Source organism: Alligator mississippiensis, chromosome 2 (genome assembly GCF_030867095.1).
Source record: "Alligator mississippiensis isolate rAllMis1 chromosome 2, rAllMis1, whole genome shotgun sequence".
In the NCBI taxonomy this organism is placed as follows: Eukaryota; Metazoa; Chordata; order Crocodylia; family Alligatoridae; genus Alligator; species Alligator mississippiensis.
This window is the reverse complement of record NC_081825.1, coordinates 119,254,775-119,274,370: the sequence shown is the minus strand read 5'-3', so window position 1 is coordinate 119,274,370 and position 19,596 is coordinate 119,254,775. Positions and strand designations below refer to the sequence as shown.

At 43.0% G+C, this 19,596-nt stretch overlaps 1 protein-coding gene across 3 annotated transcripts in view; it reads right to left on the bottom strand.

Annotated features, from left to right (window-relative positions):
• Positions 1-15,610: 15,610 nt before the first annotated feature.
• The window catches only part of QRFPR (pyroglutamylated RFamide peptide receptor), a 41,290-nt gene continuing 37,304 nt past the window's right edge, over positions 15,611-19,596 (bottom strand). The window contains exons 5-7 of one of the 3 annotated variants that reach the window (XR_009459851.1): positions 19,365-19,462; positions 18,074-18,464; positions 16,684-16,763 (exon numbers count right to left, since the gene is read on the bottom strand). Coding sequence is in view for 2 of the 3 variants with exons in the window: in XM_006270471.4 (XP_006270533.1) it covers positions 16,363-16,763; positions 19,365-19,462 (499 nt within the window). In the remaining variant the exon portion in view is untranslated. Of the gene's footprint in view, positions 16,764-18,073; positions 18,893-19,364; positions 19,463-19,596 lie in introns of those variants that run through there. The other 2 variants (XM_006270471.4, XM_019494793.2) reach the window with 2 other exon arrangements.

Genomic DNA, 19,596 nt, shown 5'->3' with positions numbered 1-19,596 from the left:
CCTGGTCTGTGTGGGAGAAAAAGAAAGAAAAGAAAAAGCCTCAGACCTGGTTGGAGACTGCACTCTGCTGGTCCAGCAGAACTTCAGGGGGCGGAGCCTCCAAAGAGAATAAAAGGAGCTGCGTGCCCAGCAGGCAGCAGATGCATTGAGGAATGAAGAAGCAAGCAGGGCTAAGAATTACTGGGGACTGCTGCCCAGCAGGCATTTCCAGTTGCCTTGAAGAAGCTCTGAAGACTCCCTTCACCAGAGACACTCGGTGATGGCTCTAGACGGTGCATGGGCTGGTGCACGGAGCCCAGACCCTGGGAGCTGATCAAGGCAGCTCAGGTCTGCAGCCCCCCGCACTCCCTCCCCTCCCCCCCCACCAAGTGGCCAGGAGCACAGTGCACAAGTCAGTGCATCAAACCCAGACCCTCGGAGCTGCTCAAGGTAGCTCAGGTCTGCAACCCCGCCTGGTAAGTAGCCAGGGTATGGTATGGTGCAGGCTTTGCTGCACAGCAGGTCCCAAGCAGGGACCAAAACCCTGGGAGCCATTTGAGGCAGCTCAGGAACATCACTCCTGTCACATTGCCAGGATCTCAGTGCATATCTAGTCTCCCATGCGGGGGACTGAGCCCAGGTGTTGCATAAGGCAGCCTGAGCCTCTGACCCTGTGCAAAAAGGCTGAGCCCTCAGTGCATGGGTGGGCAAGGGCCCAGGAAGCTCCTGCCAGATAGGAGCAACATACCTGCAGGTGAAGACCACCCACCCGGGACCCTTGGAATCGCGAGTTCCCTGGGGAAAGGGATTCCCACATTGGAGGGGGAATTATCCAGGTGGTAAGGCCGAAAGGGAAGCCTAGACCAGGGAAGGCTTCCTTAGGTCAAAGGGTGCTCCAAGGGGACATCCCTACAAATCTTGTTGGGGCCTGGGGAGCACTGAAGGGTTATGCACCTCATATTTTGTATGTTATTATATTTGTAAGTTTATAGCTTTCAGATCCTTGCTGGGCCTCTGCTGGACCCTGTACCAGCTATTTGCATTTAGTGATTGTTCCCCTATACTTATTTCTTGTCCTCCTGTATTCCCCTGTTTATCAGTTTTAGATCAGCCATTTGCTCATGCGGGGCCTGATGCCCTTTTTGAGGTAGCATAGATCCCTGGGATATAGCATCACATAAGAATTGTGCATGTTGTTTATATAGAGATGCAAATTTGTATAAATTTTGATATTTATTATATTCTGTAATATTGCACCTTATATATTAGGTACCTTTATATTTGTGTATTAGTCCTTTAATAGAGTCTATAACCCTGCTTGGGGAATCCGCTTGGACCCCTTGCTGTCACTTGCCTGTGTTTACTTGTCACTTACCTAAAACCCTGGTGATGGTGAACCATTGTAAAGAATAAGGTTTAGAGTGATATATATCTGAATACATATACTGTTATACATGTGTGTGTATTTATGTCTATTTTTATCCGTTTATGTAAATAATAAATTTGTATATAGTTAAGTTCCAGAATGTCCTAGCCTGGCTCCTTTGGGACAGAGGGAAACTGTGAGTAGTCTACAGTTTCACCCACAGCACCCCTGCCAGCTAACAATCCCCTTCAGCTGGAGAAGGGAGTACATACCTGTGTACACCCAGGCTACACTTATATTGTAATTATTCACCGTAGTGACTTAAGTACAGTGTACCAAAGATCCCATTTCATACCCAGATAAAAACTGGATGTAGGGATCATCCAGGGAACAGAGGTACAACCTGGTAAAAGATTTTCCAAAATATATGAAAAGTGATCATTTTAGGCAAGTATAAAATCAACTTTTAGTCTTCATAGAAACCGAACCTGGAAGTGTGTGTGTGTTATATATGACTTAAGGATATATGTGCATTATATGGATAATATATAGAATCTATATATGTATGTATATTTATCTAGAATATATATCTACACATATATACTTAAGTCATTACACACACACACACACACACACACACACACACACACACTTAAATTGTATATTATGTGGCCATACATATACATATCCTAAAAAATTCCAGGTGCCTTCCTTCTGCATTTTGACAAAGCTGTCTATTCAGAATGAGACTGACAGCATTAATATAGAAATGAAAAATGTCATTATTAGGGAATGACTGTAATGGTTTAATAGGCCTATAAAATTCTCCCTTGCAGATGTATTTTTTTTTGCATAATGATCACATATTTATATATACAAATTGGGAGCTGTGTACAAAAGTGCAGCTAAGCACTGACGAGCCTCTGCTTATGAAAATACAAAGCTTGGTAGACTGAAAATGGATGTGCATGTAGACATAGGCAAGTATTAATGTTATTGTCTGAGGTAGCGATAACAGCCTATCTGAAATCACATATAAAATTCTGGTAACTAATGTTGAAGAAGGATTAGAGGTACAGCAGGCATAGAGAAGGACCACTAGGAGGCTCTCCAATCATATTTTACAAGGAAACATAGAAAAAAACCCCCTCAGTTTATTTGGCCTACCAAAACAAAAGCTTAGAAAGGCAACAAGAACAACAAAGGGGATATAAATTGACCTTGCATAAATTTCAGCTGGGAACCAGGTTTCTAACCATCAGAGGCACAGGGGTCTGGAATAGCTTTTCAGTAGGAACAAACTTATAACTAGTGTTACAAGAGAGCTGGATCAATTTCCAAAATAAGTTCTGTTAGAAGGGGCAGGACTGACCTCAGTCATGCAAGATGCTTCTTCCAGTCCTATGCAAGAATCATCAGGCGCACTATTAAAGGTGCCCTTAAAAAAAAAACCCAAACAAACAAAAAAACCCAACTCTGATCCAATAGCTCACTTTAAATGTGGAAATTTCCCTTCCTCTTCTCATCATTTTTCCTGTGCCCAACTTTGTATTTTACTTTGACTTTCACCACCAAGAACAACTTCCTAAAAGAAATATGCAGAATTTCAAAGCAGTGTAAATAAGAGGTGGAACTGTGCATGTGGAGAAATATATGTATAACAAATCATGGAAAGATCATGAAAACCAACAAGGAATTTCAGGAACTGGTAGAAAAATGAAAGAAATAGGTTAGGTTTATAAGGGAAACTTGAGAAAAACATTAGGCATCAAAAGCAGATGTAGAAAGAATCAATGAACGGAAGTGAGTAGCTAATCAGAGTCAAAGTAAATTTATGAGGTGTTAATCTAAATGAAATCAAACCAATTGCCTGCCAGGATGAAATTTTAGTAAAGCCATATAGATCAGTTAGGAATTACTCTAGAGAAACTATAAGCCAGTATTGCATAATAATTGATATATTTTGAAAGAGTAGAGTTTGGGTTAAGCTGTGAGAGATGTGGATGGAGGACTTTCTAAATCCAAATAGCAAACTGTTTGAAGTTAGGCGAGACTTATTTTTATTACAACCAGATACCAAAAGCTAATCTATTCAGGTGTTTAGTGAAAACAACCTCTGTGAAATAGTCCAGAAGCATTTAGCAACACAAGGTATCTGCAAATAAGAGAAACAGATTAACAGGCTTTTTCTGAAGAGTTTAAAAAGTAGAAGTGATAAATAATAAGGAGGTTCAGAACCTTAAGAGGTAAATGAGCATTAAGAAGAGGAGATATAGAGAGTTCACTTTCCTGTTTTGGTGACAGGGTAGGGCAAGAAGAGGAGATAGACCTTGAAACAGAAGCTGCACTTTTAGAGCGCCTACACACAAGCAGTGAGACTTCTTCAATGTGCTGTACTTATAGCACCTCAGAGCAGACTCGATTAATTGAGTCTACTGGAGCGTGGAAATTACTGTGCTCCAGCAGCCTCCAGTGTCTCAGGTATCAGCATCTCTGCACTTAAGAATGGTGCCGGGGGAAGCTTTGTTTACAGCTTATCGAATGAACGTTAGATAAAGCACCCCCACCCCCATTTTTTAAGCACAGGGATGATGATACAGAAGATGCTTTGGGCGCTTTAGTTAGAGTGGCTCTCGGCCCCTCCAATCACCACCACTCCTGGAGCACATGTATAAATGCTCTTAAAGTCTAAACACTAAGCTAGTTCAGAAAACCCAAAGTGGAATCGATTTAAGTTACGTGAGTTTCAATAAATGGCATAGTTTAGATCAGTGAACAGAGCACACATTCACCACTTGCTGTGGGGGAGGGTACAAATCCTAGACTAGGTTCCACCATTTTTAAACTAATCTGTACGTGGTGAACTTCTGTTCTGTTATGGGAATTGACCAGTTTCCAGTCACTTACTCCAGTAAACGTGTAATGTCTGTACCTGTACCTTTGAAGGATCAAAAAATAAAAGCAATTTCAGATGAGGAAGCAAATAAAAAAATAAATATTTAAAAGCTGCAGCATGGTAACACTCTCAGGCTTTTCAGGTTTCTCCTTTCCTTTTCTACTTGGGTTTTTCAGTAAAGCAATTCATAAACATGCTGCAGTTTTCAAGAACGCTTCCTTTTACAAGGTTTTAAACAACATTTTTTCATAAAAAGTAGTGCTCATTTTCTCCCTTTTTCCCAGTGAATGAAATGAATGATACCTAGAGTGTTCCCGGGTGGGAAACATTACAGGTTTTTTTTTCCATTTATCCAATTGTGACTCGCTTCAGCCTTGATGCCAACAAGAATCAACCAACTAATGAAGTGTACCTTGAGCAGAAGAAATATTTGGTTCTTAACTTATGGTAGTAAAGACAAAACCCAATGACTGAGAATGTATACTGTCTAAGATGTTTTGTAGTAACATCACTACGCAGTGTCATCTATTGAACTTATATGCATTAATCCTATGGTATCATCTTCACCTGCTTTTGTTATATTCAGTTGGTTCATAATTCAAAGTCAGTGGAATTCAAAACCAAAGTCAGGGCCATGTGTAGACGAAACGAGGGGCAAGCATGCGTGACACTCTAAAGCAGGCTAAGTGCTTTTGCACCACTTTAATGGTGTTGGTGTTTGCATGTGTTGGCCGTTTATTGCGCATTAATTCCAGATGCTGTAGGAAATTCAGAGGCGTAATGCACCTTAAATGACTTTGGGGTGCAGCAAATAAAACACCTCCGAGGAGTTTTAGTTTGCTGCTCTACAGCCACAGAGTACAGCACCAGGCTCTGTGCAGCTCAGAGGCTGTGCAGGCAGTCCATGCAGGCAGCAGCCTGGGAAAGCAGGCTCCACTGAAAGAAAAAAAAGAAAAGCAGCAAGCCTGATTTTTTTCCGCCCCCCTTGAAGCCTGCCTGCCTGCCTGAGCTGCACAGGAACCTGGCCCTTCCCTCCACAACTGTGGTGGCCCCTAGGACCTCCAGAGCTGAGTGCCTGTGGTTCTGCTGGCTCCGGGGGAAGTGCTCCACTCCCTGGCCCTGATGCCACATGCCTCCTCGCTCCCCAAGGTGAAGCAGGGGAGGGGAGCGGAGCTCCTGCCCCCACCTCCCCTTGGAGCTTACCTTCAGCTCCTCTCCCGGTGTGTGGCCTTGAAAAGGCTGTGTGCGGCCAGACTTTTAGTTGTGCGCAGCCGTGCACATGCGTACCTTGGAAGGAACCGTGGCTAGGAAGCTTGCTCCTGGGCATGACCTAAAACTGCATCCTGCTGGAAGTGGGTGGCCTGGTGGGGCTCCCAGTGGTGCAGGAGCCCCCAGGAAATACCAGGCCAGTTTCCACCCTGGTGAAAGGTTATTAAGGTGCCCCAACCCACCCCAGCTCCCTGGTGAGCGAGATCGAGCAAGGGGGACCCAAACTCACTGCGGAGCACTGAGGTAGGGCCCAGCTTGGTGGAGGGACCTGTGGCAGCACCCAGACTCTGTGGTGGAGGTCTGAGGCTGCATAAAGGAGTGTGAAACTCCAGGGGGGTGGGGCCCTGAGTCTTAGGGAGCTATTAAGGAAGCTCCTGGGGCCAGGGATAAGGGGATCGCCCAAGCAGGGCTTGGGGAGAGGACTTGGAGCCCTGAGAGTGTATGTCCAGGCTTGGAGCCCAGTGTGTGGGCCCAGGGACCAGTGTATGTTGCTGTGTATGCATGTACACAGTAAACCCAGTGTGAGGGTGCTGGGACCAGGAGCTCCAGTGTAGAGTGAGAGTCCCAGTGGGACTCCGGAGTTTAGATCCCAGTGCTAGCTAGCTGGAAGGAGCACCTGTGAGGCTTGGGCTGTGGTGTAGGGGAGGAACGGAGCCGCAGATAGTGCCCCCTGGCATCCAGGTGGGAAAATGGGCAGCCTCCCCCCGGTGTAATATCTTAATCATTCTCCAAAAAAGCATGGCAGGTGAGAGAAGCAGGTGGCTAGCCCAGATACAGGTGGGCGGGCCAACATCTGACCGGCCCCAGGAAGGTCCACTTGTTACAGAGTCATAGTTGACTCCAAGAAGAACATGAGTCGTCAATGTGATGAAGTGATCAACAAGGCTAACTACACTTTATCATGCATTAGCAGATGCATGATGAAGAGGTCCAGGTAGGTGATGCTTCCCCTCTATGTGGCACTGGTCAGGCCACGGTTAGAGTACTGTGTCCTGTTTTGGGAGCTGCACTTCAAGAGGGATGCAGAGAGTCTTGAGAGGGTTCAGAGGAGGACCACTCATATGGTCAGAGGCCAGCAGGCAAGGCCCTACAAGGATAGACCGAGGGACCTAGATCTCTTCACCCTGTGCAAGAAAAGGCTGAGAGGTGATCTTGTAGCTGCCTATAAGTTCATCAGGAGGGCAGCAGGGAATAGGTGATGCTCTATTTACTAGGGCACCCCATGGAGTTACTAGGAACAATAGCCACAGATTGACAGACAGCAGATTTAGGTTGGACATTAGAAAGAACTTCTTCACAGTAAGAGTTGCCAGAATCTAGAATGGGCTTACAAGGGAGGTGGTGCTCTCCCCTACCCTGGGGGTCTTCAAGAGGAGCTGGACAAACACCTAGCTGGGGTCATCTGACCCCAGCACTCTTTCCTGCCCAGGCAGAGGGTCAGACTTGATGATCTACTGAGGTCCCTTCCAACCCCAACATATATGAATTTATGAAACAGAAGAGCTGGAAACAGTGCAGGACCTAGAAGGCATGATATGTCTAGCTCAATTGCTTTGAAGGTAAACATAGAAGTCAGTAAAAAGCTTTGGGGAGAAGGGAACATGCTATTATTGCCCATGTATTAGTTGTTTGTCATTGATCAAATAAAGAAACTCACCTAAATAATTTGAATGGACACAATTCTGTTAAAACTATAGACCAGTATATTCACTGAAGAATGATAGGGGATTCCCAGGTCATCTTCAGGCTGAATTGGTTGTTTGTTAAATACTTATATACTGTTTTCAGAGAATTACTTTGGAAATACAGAATGGCTTCTTATGAAGAAAAAAGCCTATAGAATAAGAGTATTTGTTAACACTTCCTGAAGGATTTGTATTGAAGTACACCAAATAGATCTCTGAAAGAATGGATGCTTACTGCTTTCAGGACATAACTGGCTGAACCATGGTGCTGCTGGAGAAACTTCGAACATAAGGCAATTATCTACACCTCTTGCATGCCTGGACTTTGAATCTGAGGAAAGACATGACAGCATTAACGCATAGTATTGCGGAGTGTGCAACAGTAGGTAAAGTAAATGACTGACACTTTCCAGTCCGTTAAGTGGTAGATAAGACTATAACCAAAAGCGTATTTCAGAAAACCTGCATATTTTAATTTGGAACTTTATAGTCTGTTATATAAATACAGTCATCTAAACCAAAGGTATGCCTGAGATGGACTAAGGCAGCACAATGGTTTGAACTTGTGCAGATTTTAATTATATATTTTAAAATTGCTAAGATACATTCTCTGCCCTGAAAAGCGAAGAAAGATTCAGCAAATAGGATGTGTCCAGACTCATGCACCATGCAGGAGCCCAGCTGGGACAAGTGGAATTCTAGGGACATGCAAGGGTCAATTCTAGTGGATTCACTTGGACACCTAGGATCTGAGACAAGATACTGTGCATTAAGTTGGGTAAAGCCACCCATAACTGAGACTGCCAAGGAGGATTTATGCTGCCATGCTTCAGGAATGAAGTTTCAGTAGAAGCCTGAAGGCTTAGTGTATGAGGAAATACAAAACCCAGGTTTCTGTGGCTTTCAAAAGGAAAGAGCTAGCAGGAATTTCATCGAGATGCAAGAATGTAAAGGGTATGAAAAAATTGTGATGTCATTATTATTTCTTCCTTTAGGTTAATTCAAATGAACTGGCAGGCAAATTTACATGGAAATGCTATGTGACACCACACATTGCTGGCCCATGAAACTCAAATGTATAGCAATATGATTGATAATATAATGACTAAATATTTGTACGTTTATTTTTAAATCGTTTTGAGCAGAAAGTAAGTCTTCTCAGCAAGCTGCTTCTCAAGAATGCTTCTTGCTATTTTCTAGGATTGTGAATTTTTAGGAAGCTGGTTAAAGGCCTTTCTGTGGCTTTCTAGCCTTTGGCTTTTTTTTCATGAAAAGATTTGTAGCAGCCTTATTCACAAGTTATTTCAGTAAGAGTCTTTTAGAAATGTATACTTTTTAGAATTGTTTTGAATCGTTTCCAATTTCACATTCTAGCTATATAATTTAACATCCAGTTAAGCTATAGCACTTGGCACCTCAGTGGTGATTTCCACTTTTATAAGGTTTTATATTTCAAAGATAATTTTATGCATTAAGCTCAGCATTTTTAGAATTGATGATAGTAACATTTAAATTCCTGGCTGAGCAGCTAGACACTCATTTTCAACTAGTGTTACCCTAATGCTGTATTTGTGTCCAAATGTATATATGTTAAAAGCCTAAAGATGTTATTTATCTGTTCTGTTCTGCTTGTCATATGTATTGTGGAAATGTTCAAATATGTAAGCCAGGATCAAGAACCCTGTAAAAATGTAGACAGATGTTGGGTGAATGCTAGGGCGTGTGTAGATGAAATGGGGGCCCTAAATTGAAGCGGTGGGTTTTTTAAAACACTGCTTCAGTTTAGGGTGATGTCATGTACCTCCGTGTCTTACCTGCCTTTCCAGCAGCGGGGAGAGGAGGGGGAGCTGCCGGCGGAGCATCACTCAGGACAGGCGGTGGCTGCTCCCTGAGGTGTGACAAGGCAGGGATGGAGGCTGGGGTGGGGGGCTGGCACAGTCTTCACCAGCTCCGGGGAAATGCTCCACTCCCCGGCCCTGATGCCATAGGAGAAGGGGGGAGCAGAGCAGTTCCCCGGAGGCGGCGGAGCCCACGCCATCCTCCGGCCCCTGGCCTCTCGGCTGCAGGCCCCAGGCCCCAGCACTCAGTAAGTGTCCCATGCTGAACCGAGGTGGTGCACTCATGGACCACTACTCCTTAGAGGGAACATTGTTCCTAACCATCCCCATCAGCTCTTGCCTTTACCTCCTGGGCTGTTTCTGCTACAGTTTAGCTAGGCAATGTTTCTGCCTGGCCTAGCCTAACAGCAGCGAACTGCAGCCTTTATATACTGGTTTATCAAAATGGCTGCCACCATCAGGCACCTGGTAGCTGCCTGACTGCCCTTAAAGTGGCAGGCACCAACAGTGCCCTGCCACAGACTCCAAGATCCCTTTCTGCTGCTGTGGTCACCCCCAGCCCGTAAGTGTGTTGGTGGGTCTTTTTGCCCAGGTGCAGCACTTTGCACTTGTCTTTCTTGAACTGCATCCTATTTCATTCTGACCATTTTTCCAGCCTGTCCTCATCTGCCTGGATCCATTCCCTACCCTCTGGTGTGTTAACTTGGGCCCAAAATTTGGTATCATCTGCAAACTTGGACAGGGTGCTCTCTATGCCTTTGTCCAAGTCACTGATGAAGACACTGAATAGCACCAGTCCAAAGACTGAGCCTTGCGGGACTCCACTGCCCACATCTTTCCAGGTCGATATCAACCTGTCCACCACCGCTCTCTGGGTGTGACCCCTAAGCCAATTTGCCACCTACCTGACTCTGTAATCATCTACATCACAGCCTGTCAGTTTATTTACGAGAACAGAATGAGAGACTGTCTCATAGGCCTTCTTAAAGTCTAGGTACATGACATCTACCTCGACTCCTGCATCTAAGCATTTTGTGACCTGGTCATAAAAAGAAACAAGGTTACTTAGGCAGGATCTACCTGCAATGAATCCGTGCTGATTTTCTTTCAGCATTATTTCCCCAGCTCAGCTCCCACAAATGTGATCCTTAATAATTTTGTCTAGAGTTTTCCCAAGGATAGAGGTGAGACTAACTGGCCTATAGTTTCCCGGTTCCTCTCTCCTCCCCCTTTTCAAAACAGAGACCACACTGGCTCTTTTCCAGTCCTCTGGGACCTGACCGGAGCACCATGAGTGCTTGAACAGCCGTGCCAGCAGCTCTGCTATGACACTGGCCAATTCCTTCAGCACCCTTGGATGAAGTTCATCCGGGCCCACCGATTTGAACACATCCAGCCCCTCCAAGTGACCCTTCACTCATCTGCGCTAACAGTAGGTAGGCTGGTGTTGGTGGGCTGTTGTGACTGCACATACCTGGTCTTAGCACTTTTGTTGTGCAGGTGTCAGTAACTGGTATCAACTTATTGCAACTTTATGGTTTAACCAAACCTCTAATTTACGAGTGAGCATAGAAATCTATTTCAGTTTACTTGAACATGTAGGTAAGTAAACAGCCACCCTTCCCTTACAGAGGTCTTGCCCCTAAACAGAAGGGACCTTTTCTCCCTTTACAGGACATTTGACTCAACCTCTCCACTAGATCACAGACTTCCTTTGAAATTCTGTTACCCTTAACTGGAGCTTTTCAGAAATCCAACCACTATCTACTTTTCTTTGATCAATTATTGGATATGTCCACACCACCACACTTCACACTCAAGCAACTTGTTTTATCTGCATCCTGGCTGCTCAAACCCCCAGTAGATCTTAAGTTGACTTCAAGGTTTTCATTCAGTTATTCTGCTTTTTTTTTTTAAACAAACCAAATAGAATTGGCCCTAGTTTGTAAACATGTATGTACACAGAGCTTACTCGAAGGCACAAAAGTTAAGGGTGCTTGCATTTCAATAATTGGGACCACAGTGCAAATTTATCACTTAGTTATTTATGGTCGATTTTTTTTTTAAAAAAGCAGCATTCAATATGTTTCAGGGATGTATTTGGTAGCCCTGTTGGTATGAAACAAAAATAAATGCAAAAATCTAGAATTTGTGGTTCCAAAATGATACCTTTTACTAGGAAATGGCAAAAAAAAAAATCTTTTTCTGCAAGCTTTTGAGCTCAAAGGCCCTTCACCAGGCTCTGGGAAAATTAAAGATGGTAAAAAGTCCCCATAGGTAGGAAATAAACTTCATTTTTGCACAGAGGGAGCTGGAGATGGAAAACTGTCCTTCTAGGTCCATGCAAGTGTCTCTGAGTTGCTCATTGTTGTGTAGATCAGGTAGGATTTCTTCCCTGGAGGTGTCCCATGGCAGGCAGGGAGGTTTAAAAATCTTTCTTGTTCTACAATGAAGTTTAAAATCCAAAATCAGCTAAAATTTGGCATCTTCCCTGTTTCGGGGATGTATTTGGTAGCCGTGTTGGTCTGAGACAAAAAGAAATGCAAAAATCTAGAACTTGTGATTCCAAAATGATACCTTTTATTAGACCAACTAGAAGGGCCTTTGAGTCCAAAAGCTTGCAGAAAAAGAGGGTTTTTTTGTGATTTCCTAGTTGGTCTATCATTTTGGAACCACAAGTTCTAGATTTTTGCATTTCATTCAATATATGACTCCTAACTTGTTTAGGGGAGGGAGGGAGGGAGGGAAAACTGATTTAGTTGAAAGTGTTTTTGACTGGGTGGGGGTGTTTGTTTTTTTGTGGGGCTTTTGGTTTTTCACAGGACTAGCCTGTGAAATGCATGGACATGAGATAAAGCTAGGATTCAAGTAAGGACTGGAAAATTTTGTGGATACATATAAAATAAGTATAATAGTATTGATAAAAAATAATCCCAGAGTTTTAGAAAGGAAGTCAACACCACCTGAAGCAGAAGTGTAAATTCTCTTCTGAAGCCTCTCGTAGTAGCTGTTGTCACAGGCAGAATACTAGACTAGAAGTACCATTAGTCTGATTCCATAAAATAATCCTTATGTTTTTACTGAAATCAAAAGTCATGGTACTAACAGCTTAAAAATCTTGGGGGATTTTTTGTGTCTATTTAAATCAGTGAAAGATCTGCCATTCATTTCAGTGGAGCCAGGATTTCAACTCATGTTCTCAAATTGATTACCTGATTCAAAGACCAGTATATGAGAAAAAAAACCAATGATCTTTTGGAATATTAAACCTGACAAGCAAATATTTCACAATGTGTGTTAAACTTAATCTAAATTTGTTAACTATGGACCCATGTACTGCAATGTCTAACAAGTCTCTACAGTCATTAAAGCTTGTGATTTCCTGCTTATCATCATATTCAGGATCTCATTCAAATCCCATCCATAAGGATAACAACAGCTGGTTCTTTTAACAGGGCTGTAACTTCTGCCTTGAGGAAAGTCAAACCAGATGATGTTGAGAATTTTTAACATGAAGCAATTGAGGAAGAAAGATTTTTCTAGCAAATAACTGGGATGTAAACAAAGCTCCAGTGGACCCGTCCTACTAAAAAAATTAAAAATGTCATTTGTATTCCATTCTTAATGCAATGTTTTGTAATGAGGGAGAATAAAAAAACAAATGAAAATTTGAGAAACAGATGCGTTCACTTGGAAATCTGACAAAACATCTTTCAGTATTGCCGTTAGTTTGCCACTGAAATTATCTGTGCAAGCGTTAAAAAAGGAGGAGGAAGAGGTTTAAAAGTTCTCAATTATTTGGTTTCTTTCCTTTACAGAGTCTGTCAGAGAGATACTTTTCACATCACAGACTAGACAGTTTTCCCTAGGTAATTTTAACACGTGATAACAAATTCATGTAAATAAATTCCTTTATTAAGTTCCCCAGTCAAAATAAACATATAAATAAACCTTAAACAGAGTTTAAGGTAAAGTTCCCCCTACCCTCTGGGAAACATGAAAACCAACAGCTTTTGGGTTCTGGTCTCTAGTGCTTAGCACCTTACTTCTACAGACAACCAAAATCAATTTAATCGGTTTCAAAAGGTATTAGGATGCCTAAACAGATGTTTACAGCTACCCAGGGTCTCTCCTGCCAAGTATATGTGCTAATGCAATGTATTCAAAGGAAGGTGCAGATATAATAGCCACAGGCTTAATTGTTCCCAGTGTTTGCCAGAAATGTTCATTACCACTGCAAACAAGTGCATTTATCTAGGTGTCTGAACCAGATTTTGCTGTCCTCTTGCAGTTTTTTAAAGGCTAAAATGGTACTGTATCCAAACTATACACTGGTATAAGTTCATCACTTTCTGAACCTGCTTTCTGTTTATGACCAAGCTATGAGCTTTAAACTGCATTTTAGCTTGTTAATGCCCTATACAATAACAGAGTTTAAAATGACCATTATGTGAAACCAGTATTGTAGTATTGTTTTGTATTTTTCAAGATTAAAAAGGGAGAATACATATGTGGGTCAATATTAGAGGTGCACCAATATATTGGTCCATATTGGATGAGCACCAGTAAAAGGAAAATTTGCGTTATCCGCAATCAGCTTTTTTTGGCTGGTGTAGCCAATGTCACTGACAAATGTTGTGTGCATGTGTACAGCCACAGCATGCACGTGGCCAGGAATACAGCCTGGCAGCTTGGAGAGCAGTGTCTAACTAGTAAGTCGGGGGGGGGGGAGGGAAACCGAGGCCCTTGTGGTGAAGGGAGTGGGGCTGCGGCAGGCACTCCCTAGCAGAGGCGGGGTAGGGTGCAGGATGGAGCCGCAGGTGGCTCGTCCGGGTAGTGAGGAGGGGGCAGCTCCATGCCCTGTGCTTACTCTCCTTGCGGGGGAGGCATGGGGGGCTGTACCCCCCTGGATTTGTGTGTGGGGTGAGGGCAGGCTGCCTGCCACAGGCTCGGGGGCAGGGGCTGTGCCAGTCTCTTCCCAGTGGGGAGCTGGGCCACGGTGGGCGGCAGTGGCACTGGGAGGGGGGCTATGGGTTGGCTACAGTGAATTTTAGGGTAGCTGTAGCCCCTCCTTCCAGCACTGCCACCACCTGCCCGAAGCTCAGCCCCATTCCAGCCTCCCTGCCAGGAAGAGGCTGGCACAGCCCCTGGCCCTGAGCCCACAGCGGGCAGCCTACCCTCACATCAATCCAGGGGCACATGTACCCCATACCTGCCCCAGAGGTGGAAGAAGAGACAGGGGCCACCCCATCCATGCTCACCGGATGAGCTGCCCATGGCTCCATCCTGCACCCTGATCCAGCTGCCCCAGCCTCACTCCCTCTCTCTCACTGTGGTGGCCTTGATCTGCGCCCCACGCCCCTTCCCCCTCAGTTACCTGCCGGACACTGCTTTCCAAGCTGCTGGGCTGCAAATTGGCTATCGGATAGGTATCAGCTGATATGGCTGGTTACTAATCAGCCACTGGTATTGACCAAAAAAAATCTTTATCGGTGCACCCCTAGTAAATATTAGACATATGTAAATGGAGAAGTATGAATTGAGATTTACAAAACAAAATAGTCTGGATTATCACTAATATTTATTTAAGGCACCTTAGTGACACTCTGGTAGTGTAAGGTAGGTATAAAGTGGGAGTAAAGTAAACTAGAGAGAGGAAGTTAGCTGTGTTAGTCTAAAGTCAAGCAGGAGGCAGAGAAGATTTGCATTTTATAAATTAACTACATCAGATGTGTGTGTGTAGCAAAAGCTTCTGGGAGGCCAAGCTCACTTCACTGGAGGCTGTGAAAGCACATGCACAGAGAAGAGCACAAATGGAGAGAGTGATCTGAATACAATAAGCAGGCAGGGGAGTGGTGCTGAGACAGGAAACAAGCAATACACCTAGAAGAACAAAGGGGTCACAAAAGCTGATCCAGGTAATGATACTGATTCACTACACTCCCAGAGAGGTGTAAAAGGCCCTTACATCTAATTTTAGTCAAAAAGTGAAAATGAAGGATGAAGCCAAGATTCACAGACACTGAGATTTTACTATTACTTCTAGGATTCCATATGTACCTCACCTGAAACCAGGAAATAAGTTCCTCTGAGATCCGGATCCAACTTTGAAGCAAACCAGAGCAAAAGAGAAAGATGCTTCTTCCCAGATCCAACATGTGAAAAAGTTCTAATTTGAGATTTTAGTTTTGACCCACTTCCAGTAACAATTCCACTAGTCACCTTTTTACTTACTTCAACTTCTTGCTGTGCTCAACTTCAACTTTGTAATTTGCTCAAAAGCCCGCTGAAGAATTGAGTATTGAGCCATTCCTAGGTAGAAAAGAATCAATTTTGGAAATGAGGGCAAAGCCTTACAAAGAAGATTTTAATTATGCCTGTAATGAACAGACCTGATCCAAAGCCCACCAAAGTCAATGGGAAGTGTCCAACTGACTTTAGTGGGTTTTGTATCAGGCCACAAACTTCTTTGTAGTCTAGAAGAGTCAATAGCATTGTAGTCAGTAGCATTGTTTCAATTAATAAACTATGCATCTAAAGCATGCCCTTAAAAATCAACAACTTACACTGTAGGGAACACATTCTGTAACATCTTTATAGAATTGGTGAGTTTACTACACTTTTGACATTGTACATTTTTTCAATGGGAAGGGTGCACTTCACAGGCTGATGTGGCACTGCTTATATTTATACTTTGTGAGTTACCCTATGAAAACAGCATGTCAATCACATATATAAAAAAGCGTATTACTGATTTCAAATTAACTTTTTTTAACATAAATCTTAGTGTGCATGCAATGTTTCAATCATACCTAAAGCGCCATAATTCTGGCTTGCCCTTTGTCTACATAGCAAAAGAAGAGAGCTGTGTACATGTCCATGATGCTTCAATAGCACAACACAGCTGATACATCTCAACACTGTCCCCTGAAATTTTAAGTTGGACCATGCTACACCCATGACCAACCTACAGTATGTACAATGTCAGCTTTAGGCAAACTGTACATCCAGGAGTGCATGAACCCACGACTGGTAAGATCAGGGGCACAGAAGCAGAGCCAATTTGCTTCCTTTTGGGGTAAAATTCAAAGTTTCATTTATAAAAGGAAACTATTTTTTAATAATCATAATGGAACAAGTTTTCCAAAGTTTTATTTCCAATCCCTGTAAAATATATTAGTTTTGCAACTATAGCTCAACATTATAAACCAGACAATAATATTCTCTCTCACATCAACATGCAAGGTAGAAAAACAAATGGCTCATTCAAATATATCAAAGCCCTACAAGAAGTGATTCTTGTATAATAAAAACCCACTGTTCATGATCTTAGTGGCCATTTCCTAATGCAGAGTGCACAGCAAATTCAGAGGAAAACAAAGCAAGGTGCCTTTTCATACTCCTTTTTGCAACTGGCTGATCACAGAATTTGACTTCAATATTGCCATCACTGAAAGCTTCCCTCTTAGGCTCCTCTGAAGTAGGCTCTCTGTGAAAACAACTTGCTTTTTGCTGCATCACAGTCATTCTTGAGTTTCCATGCCGCTTAGAAGAAGATGGGTTGTATTTGACATTACAAAAGCAGATTGCAGAGAGGAAATTTTTCTTGAAGTTCTCATTCATAAAAGCATATACAATAGGGTTACAAATAGAATTGAAAAATCCAATGATCTGAACAATAGCAAAGATCATCTTGATTGTGACATCATCATATTCATTTTCAAAGTTACCTGGAAAGAAAGAAATGTACTGTAAATAGCATAATACATGAACTCTCACATACCTTATCCATTTTAACTTAGGTTCATATGTTGCAAGTTCTTGTTTGGGTTTAACAAGTCTTTTGGAGAGCTTCTATACATTTGCTTGATGCCAATAACCTGGTTCATGAGACTGGAAACAACAGTGGCAGAAAATAAAACTTAAATTTGGGCTTAGGAGTGTGTGCAAGTGTCCTTATCTCATCTGGTACCAGGTCTCTTAAATGGTGCTCTCAAACGGGGCTTCCCTTCAATTCATCACCTCCCCTCCACTTCTTGGTATTTCTGCCTGTGGGATATTTCAAAGCTCCTTGACCTTCTACCTCCTCTGTTCACTCTAGTAGGGTGCCTGTATTAGAAATTTCCTCAAAGCCCCGTAACCAACTCATGATGCATCTGTAAGTTGTCTGCAGCTGGAGACAGTGACAGAAACTCCCTCAGCTTCTGTCCTTGATGATACTTGTCACTTCATGACCTCTGCTTCCACTTCCTGCTCTTGCACATCTTGTCTCTTTCCATCCATGTTCTTCCTATACCCCAGCCAGCCTACCCTGGTCCACCTTATCCGTACCCTCACAAGCAACATTATGCATACTGGCCTGAATCAGGCCTGTCCAACTGGTGGCTCACAAGTCCCTGCCTGGCCATCACTCCTCCCATTGCCTCTACTGCTGTGGCAGCTGGCAGGAGTCTGGGCTCCCCTTCTCTCTCTCCCAACTTCTGCTTCCTGCTCAACTCTTAAGGCTCCGGCAGTAGTGAGAAGTGGTCCAGGGAAGGGTTTGTGTTGCCCATGCTCTGTCTGCAGCCGGGGGCGTAGAGCCTGGTTGCATGCGCGGCCAGTAGAGCTGGCCTGGACACAGTGCGGAACAGGAAACAGGCTACCTGCATGATAGTGGAGGAAAACAGGAAGGCTATCCCCATGGTGTGCAACCTGTGCAGTGTGCAGCCCAGGGGTCTGTGGACTGCAGGGTGTGCAGAGCCCTACTGCCCAGAAAGTGGACAATCCTGGTCTAGATGAAAGGTATTTCAAGAGACAGCACGTGCTTTTAGAAGATGTATGATTTTAATCAAAGCAGGTGAGAAGTTGGGAAAGAGGTACAAATGATTACACGGACACACCCAATTATTCAGAATTATAGAGGGAAAAGAGATAGGTTTGAAATAATTCTGATTCTATACAGGGGCGACCCCTGGTCAGCGTTTGCCACGCTCCCTCCCTCCCTCCCCCCCCCCAACCCTGCTGACAGTGCCGGCGGTGTCTGCGGGAGCTCCGCACTTACAGCTGCCACCGTGCTCTCACTGCCGCTAGTGCAGCCGTGCCTCCACAGCTGCCGAGGGCGTGCGCCATTCATGATTCCATGTGAACATGCAGTAGGGGCCCATGGGGCATCTCCAAAGAGAGTTTTACATTATTTAGCCATGGTACCATTTCCATAGCACTGTATTTCATATATAAGAAAAAGATCAAAGTGTTTTTGAACCACTCAACATGATTTGTGTGTTCCATCAAAAAGTAATATGCTTGCTGTCTCATGTCTCCAAGATTTCCACCCAGAGGATTTTGAACCCTTCACGTTTTTCATTCAAGAACTCGAGTAACAAAATACTGGAACAAGGAACACAGGGCTAACACAGCAAAGAAATTAAGCCTTAGCTGGCATTTCTGCAAAACTGCCAATGGAAAAAGAAAAAATGTGTTTAAGTGAATTGCATGTCACATATAAGAGATAATTATATATAAGACATATTTCCTTTAGCCATATATCTATCCTTTGTCTCATCAAAATCATGTTGACTGAGAAACTAAACTCCTTAGCAATTTAATTCTAAGAAGCATGATAGCCTGTATAGGATTCAAATTAAAATAAGTGTAAAATAAAATCAATAAAATTAATAGTAATTTATTTTTATAGATCAGAGAGAAAAATGACATTTACCTTCCAACATGAAAATGCTGACCTTTCATGAACTTTGTGGCATGACAGGGAGCAATAAAATGGAATCCAGGGAGCTGTGTTCACCATTCTACTAGAGCCCTGGGTGTATTCTTCTGATGCCTAGGAACTCCAACCAGAACTAGGATATCACTGTGCTAAGTGCTATACAAATACAGAATAGAAAATGGTCCTTTCCTCAGAAAACTTGCAATCCTTGTACTCAGGATTACAAAAACCCTAACAGCCATTTTCCTTCATACATAAGGTGTGGATGAAAAGAAACAATACAATCTGATAAAGACACTGATCATCTCCATACTTCTTGGGTACAAGATTTATTCCTCTTACTATACCAGAAAAGTCTTGTGATATATACATCTATTTTTAGTGAAAGATGCAGGTGTGTTTCTCTATGAATTGGATTGCCCCAGCCCAATCATCTACTGTGTATGTGTACCTCTGAGAGGATTTATTATCCAAGATCTAAAAACATCCTAAATGACAGACTTTACTTTATATTACATGGTACAGTAGTACTGATACTTCAGAATTAATAAAAGTGATTCTAGAAGTAAAAAGAAACAGACCTATTCAAAATACCAGCTTCATCTGTAGAAGAGTGCCAGATACTCACTGTATTCCATCATCATGTGAATTACATGGAAAGGAGCCCAGCAGACAGCAAACAAAACCACCACCACCACCATCATAACAATTGCTCTCTTCTTTTTCCTGAAATTATACACAAATAGTTTGATCTGAATAACTTTGAATGAACTTCTGACTGGTCTGTGGGTCAGATTCTTTAATTATCCAAACGGCTAAAAGATTCAAATATGTATTTACTAGGATTTTTTACACATGCT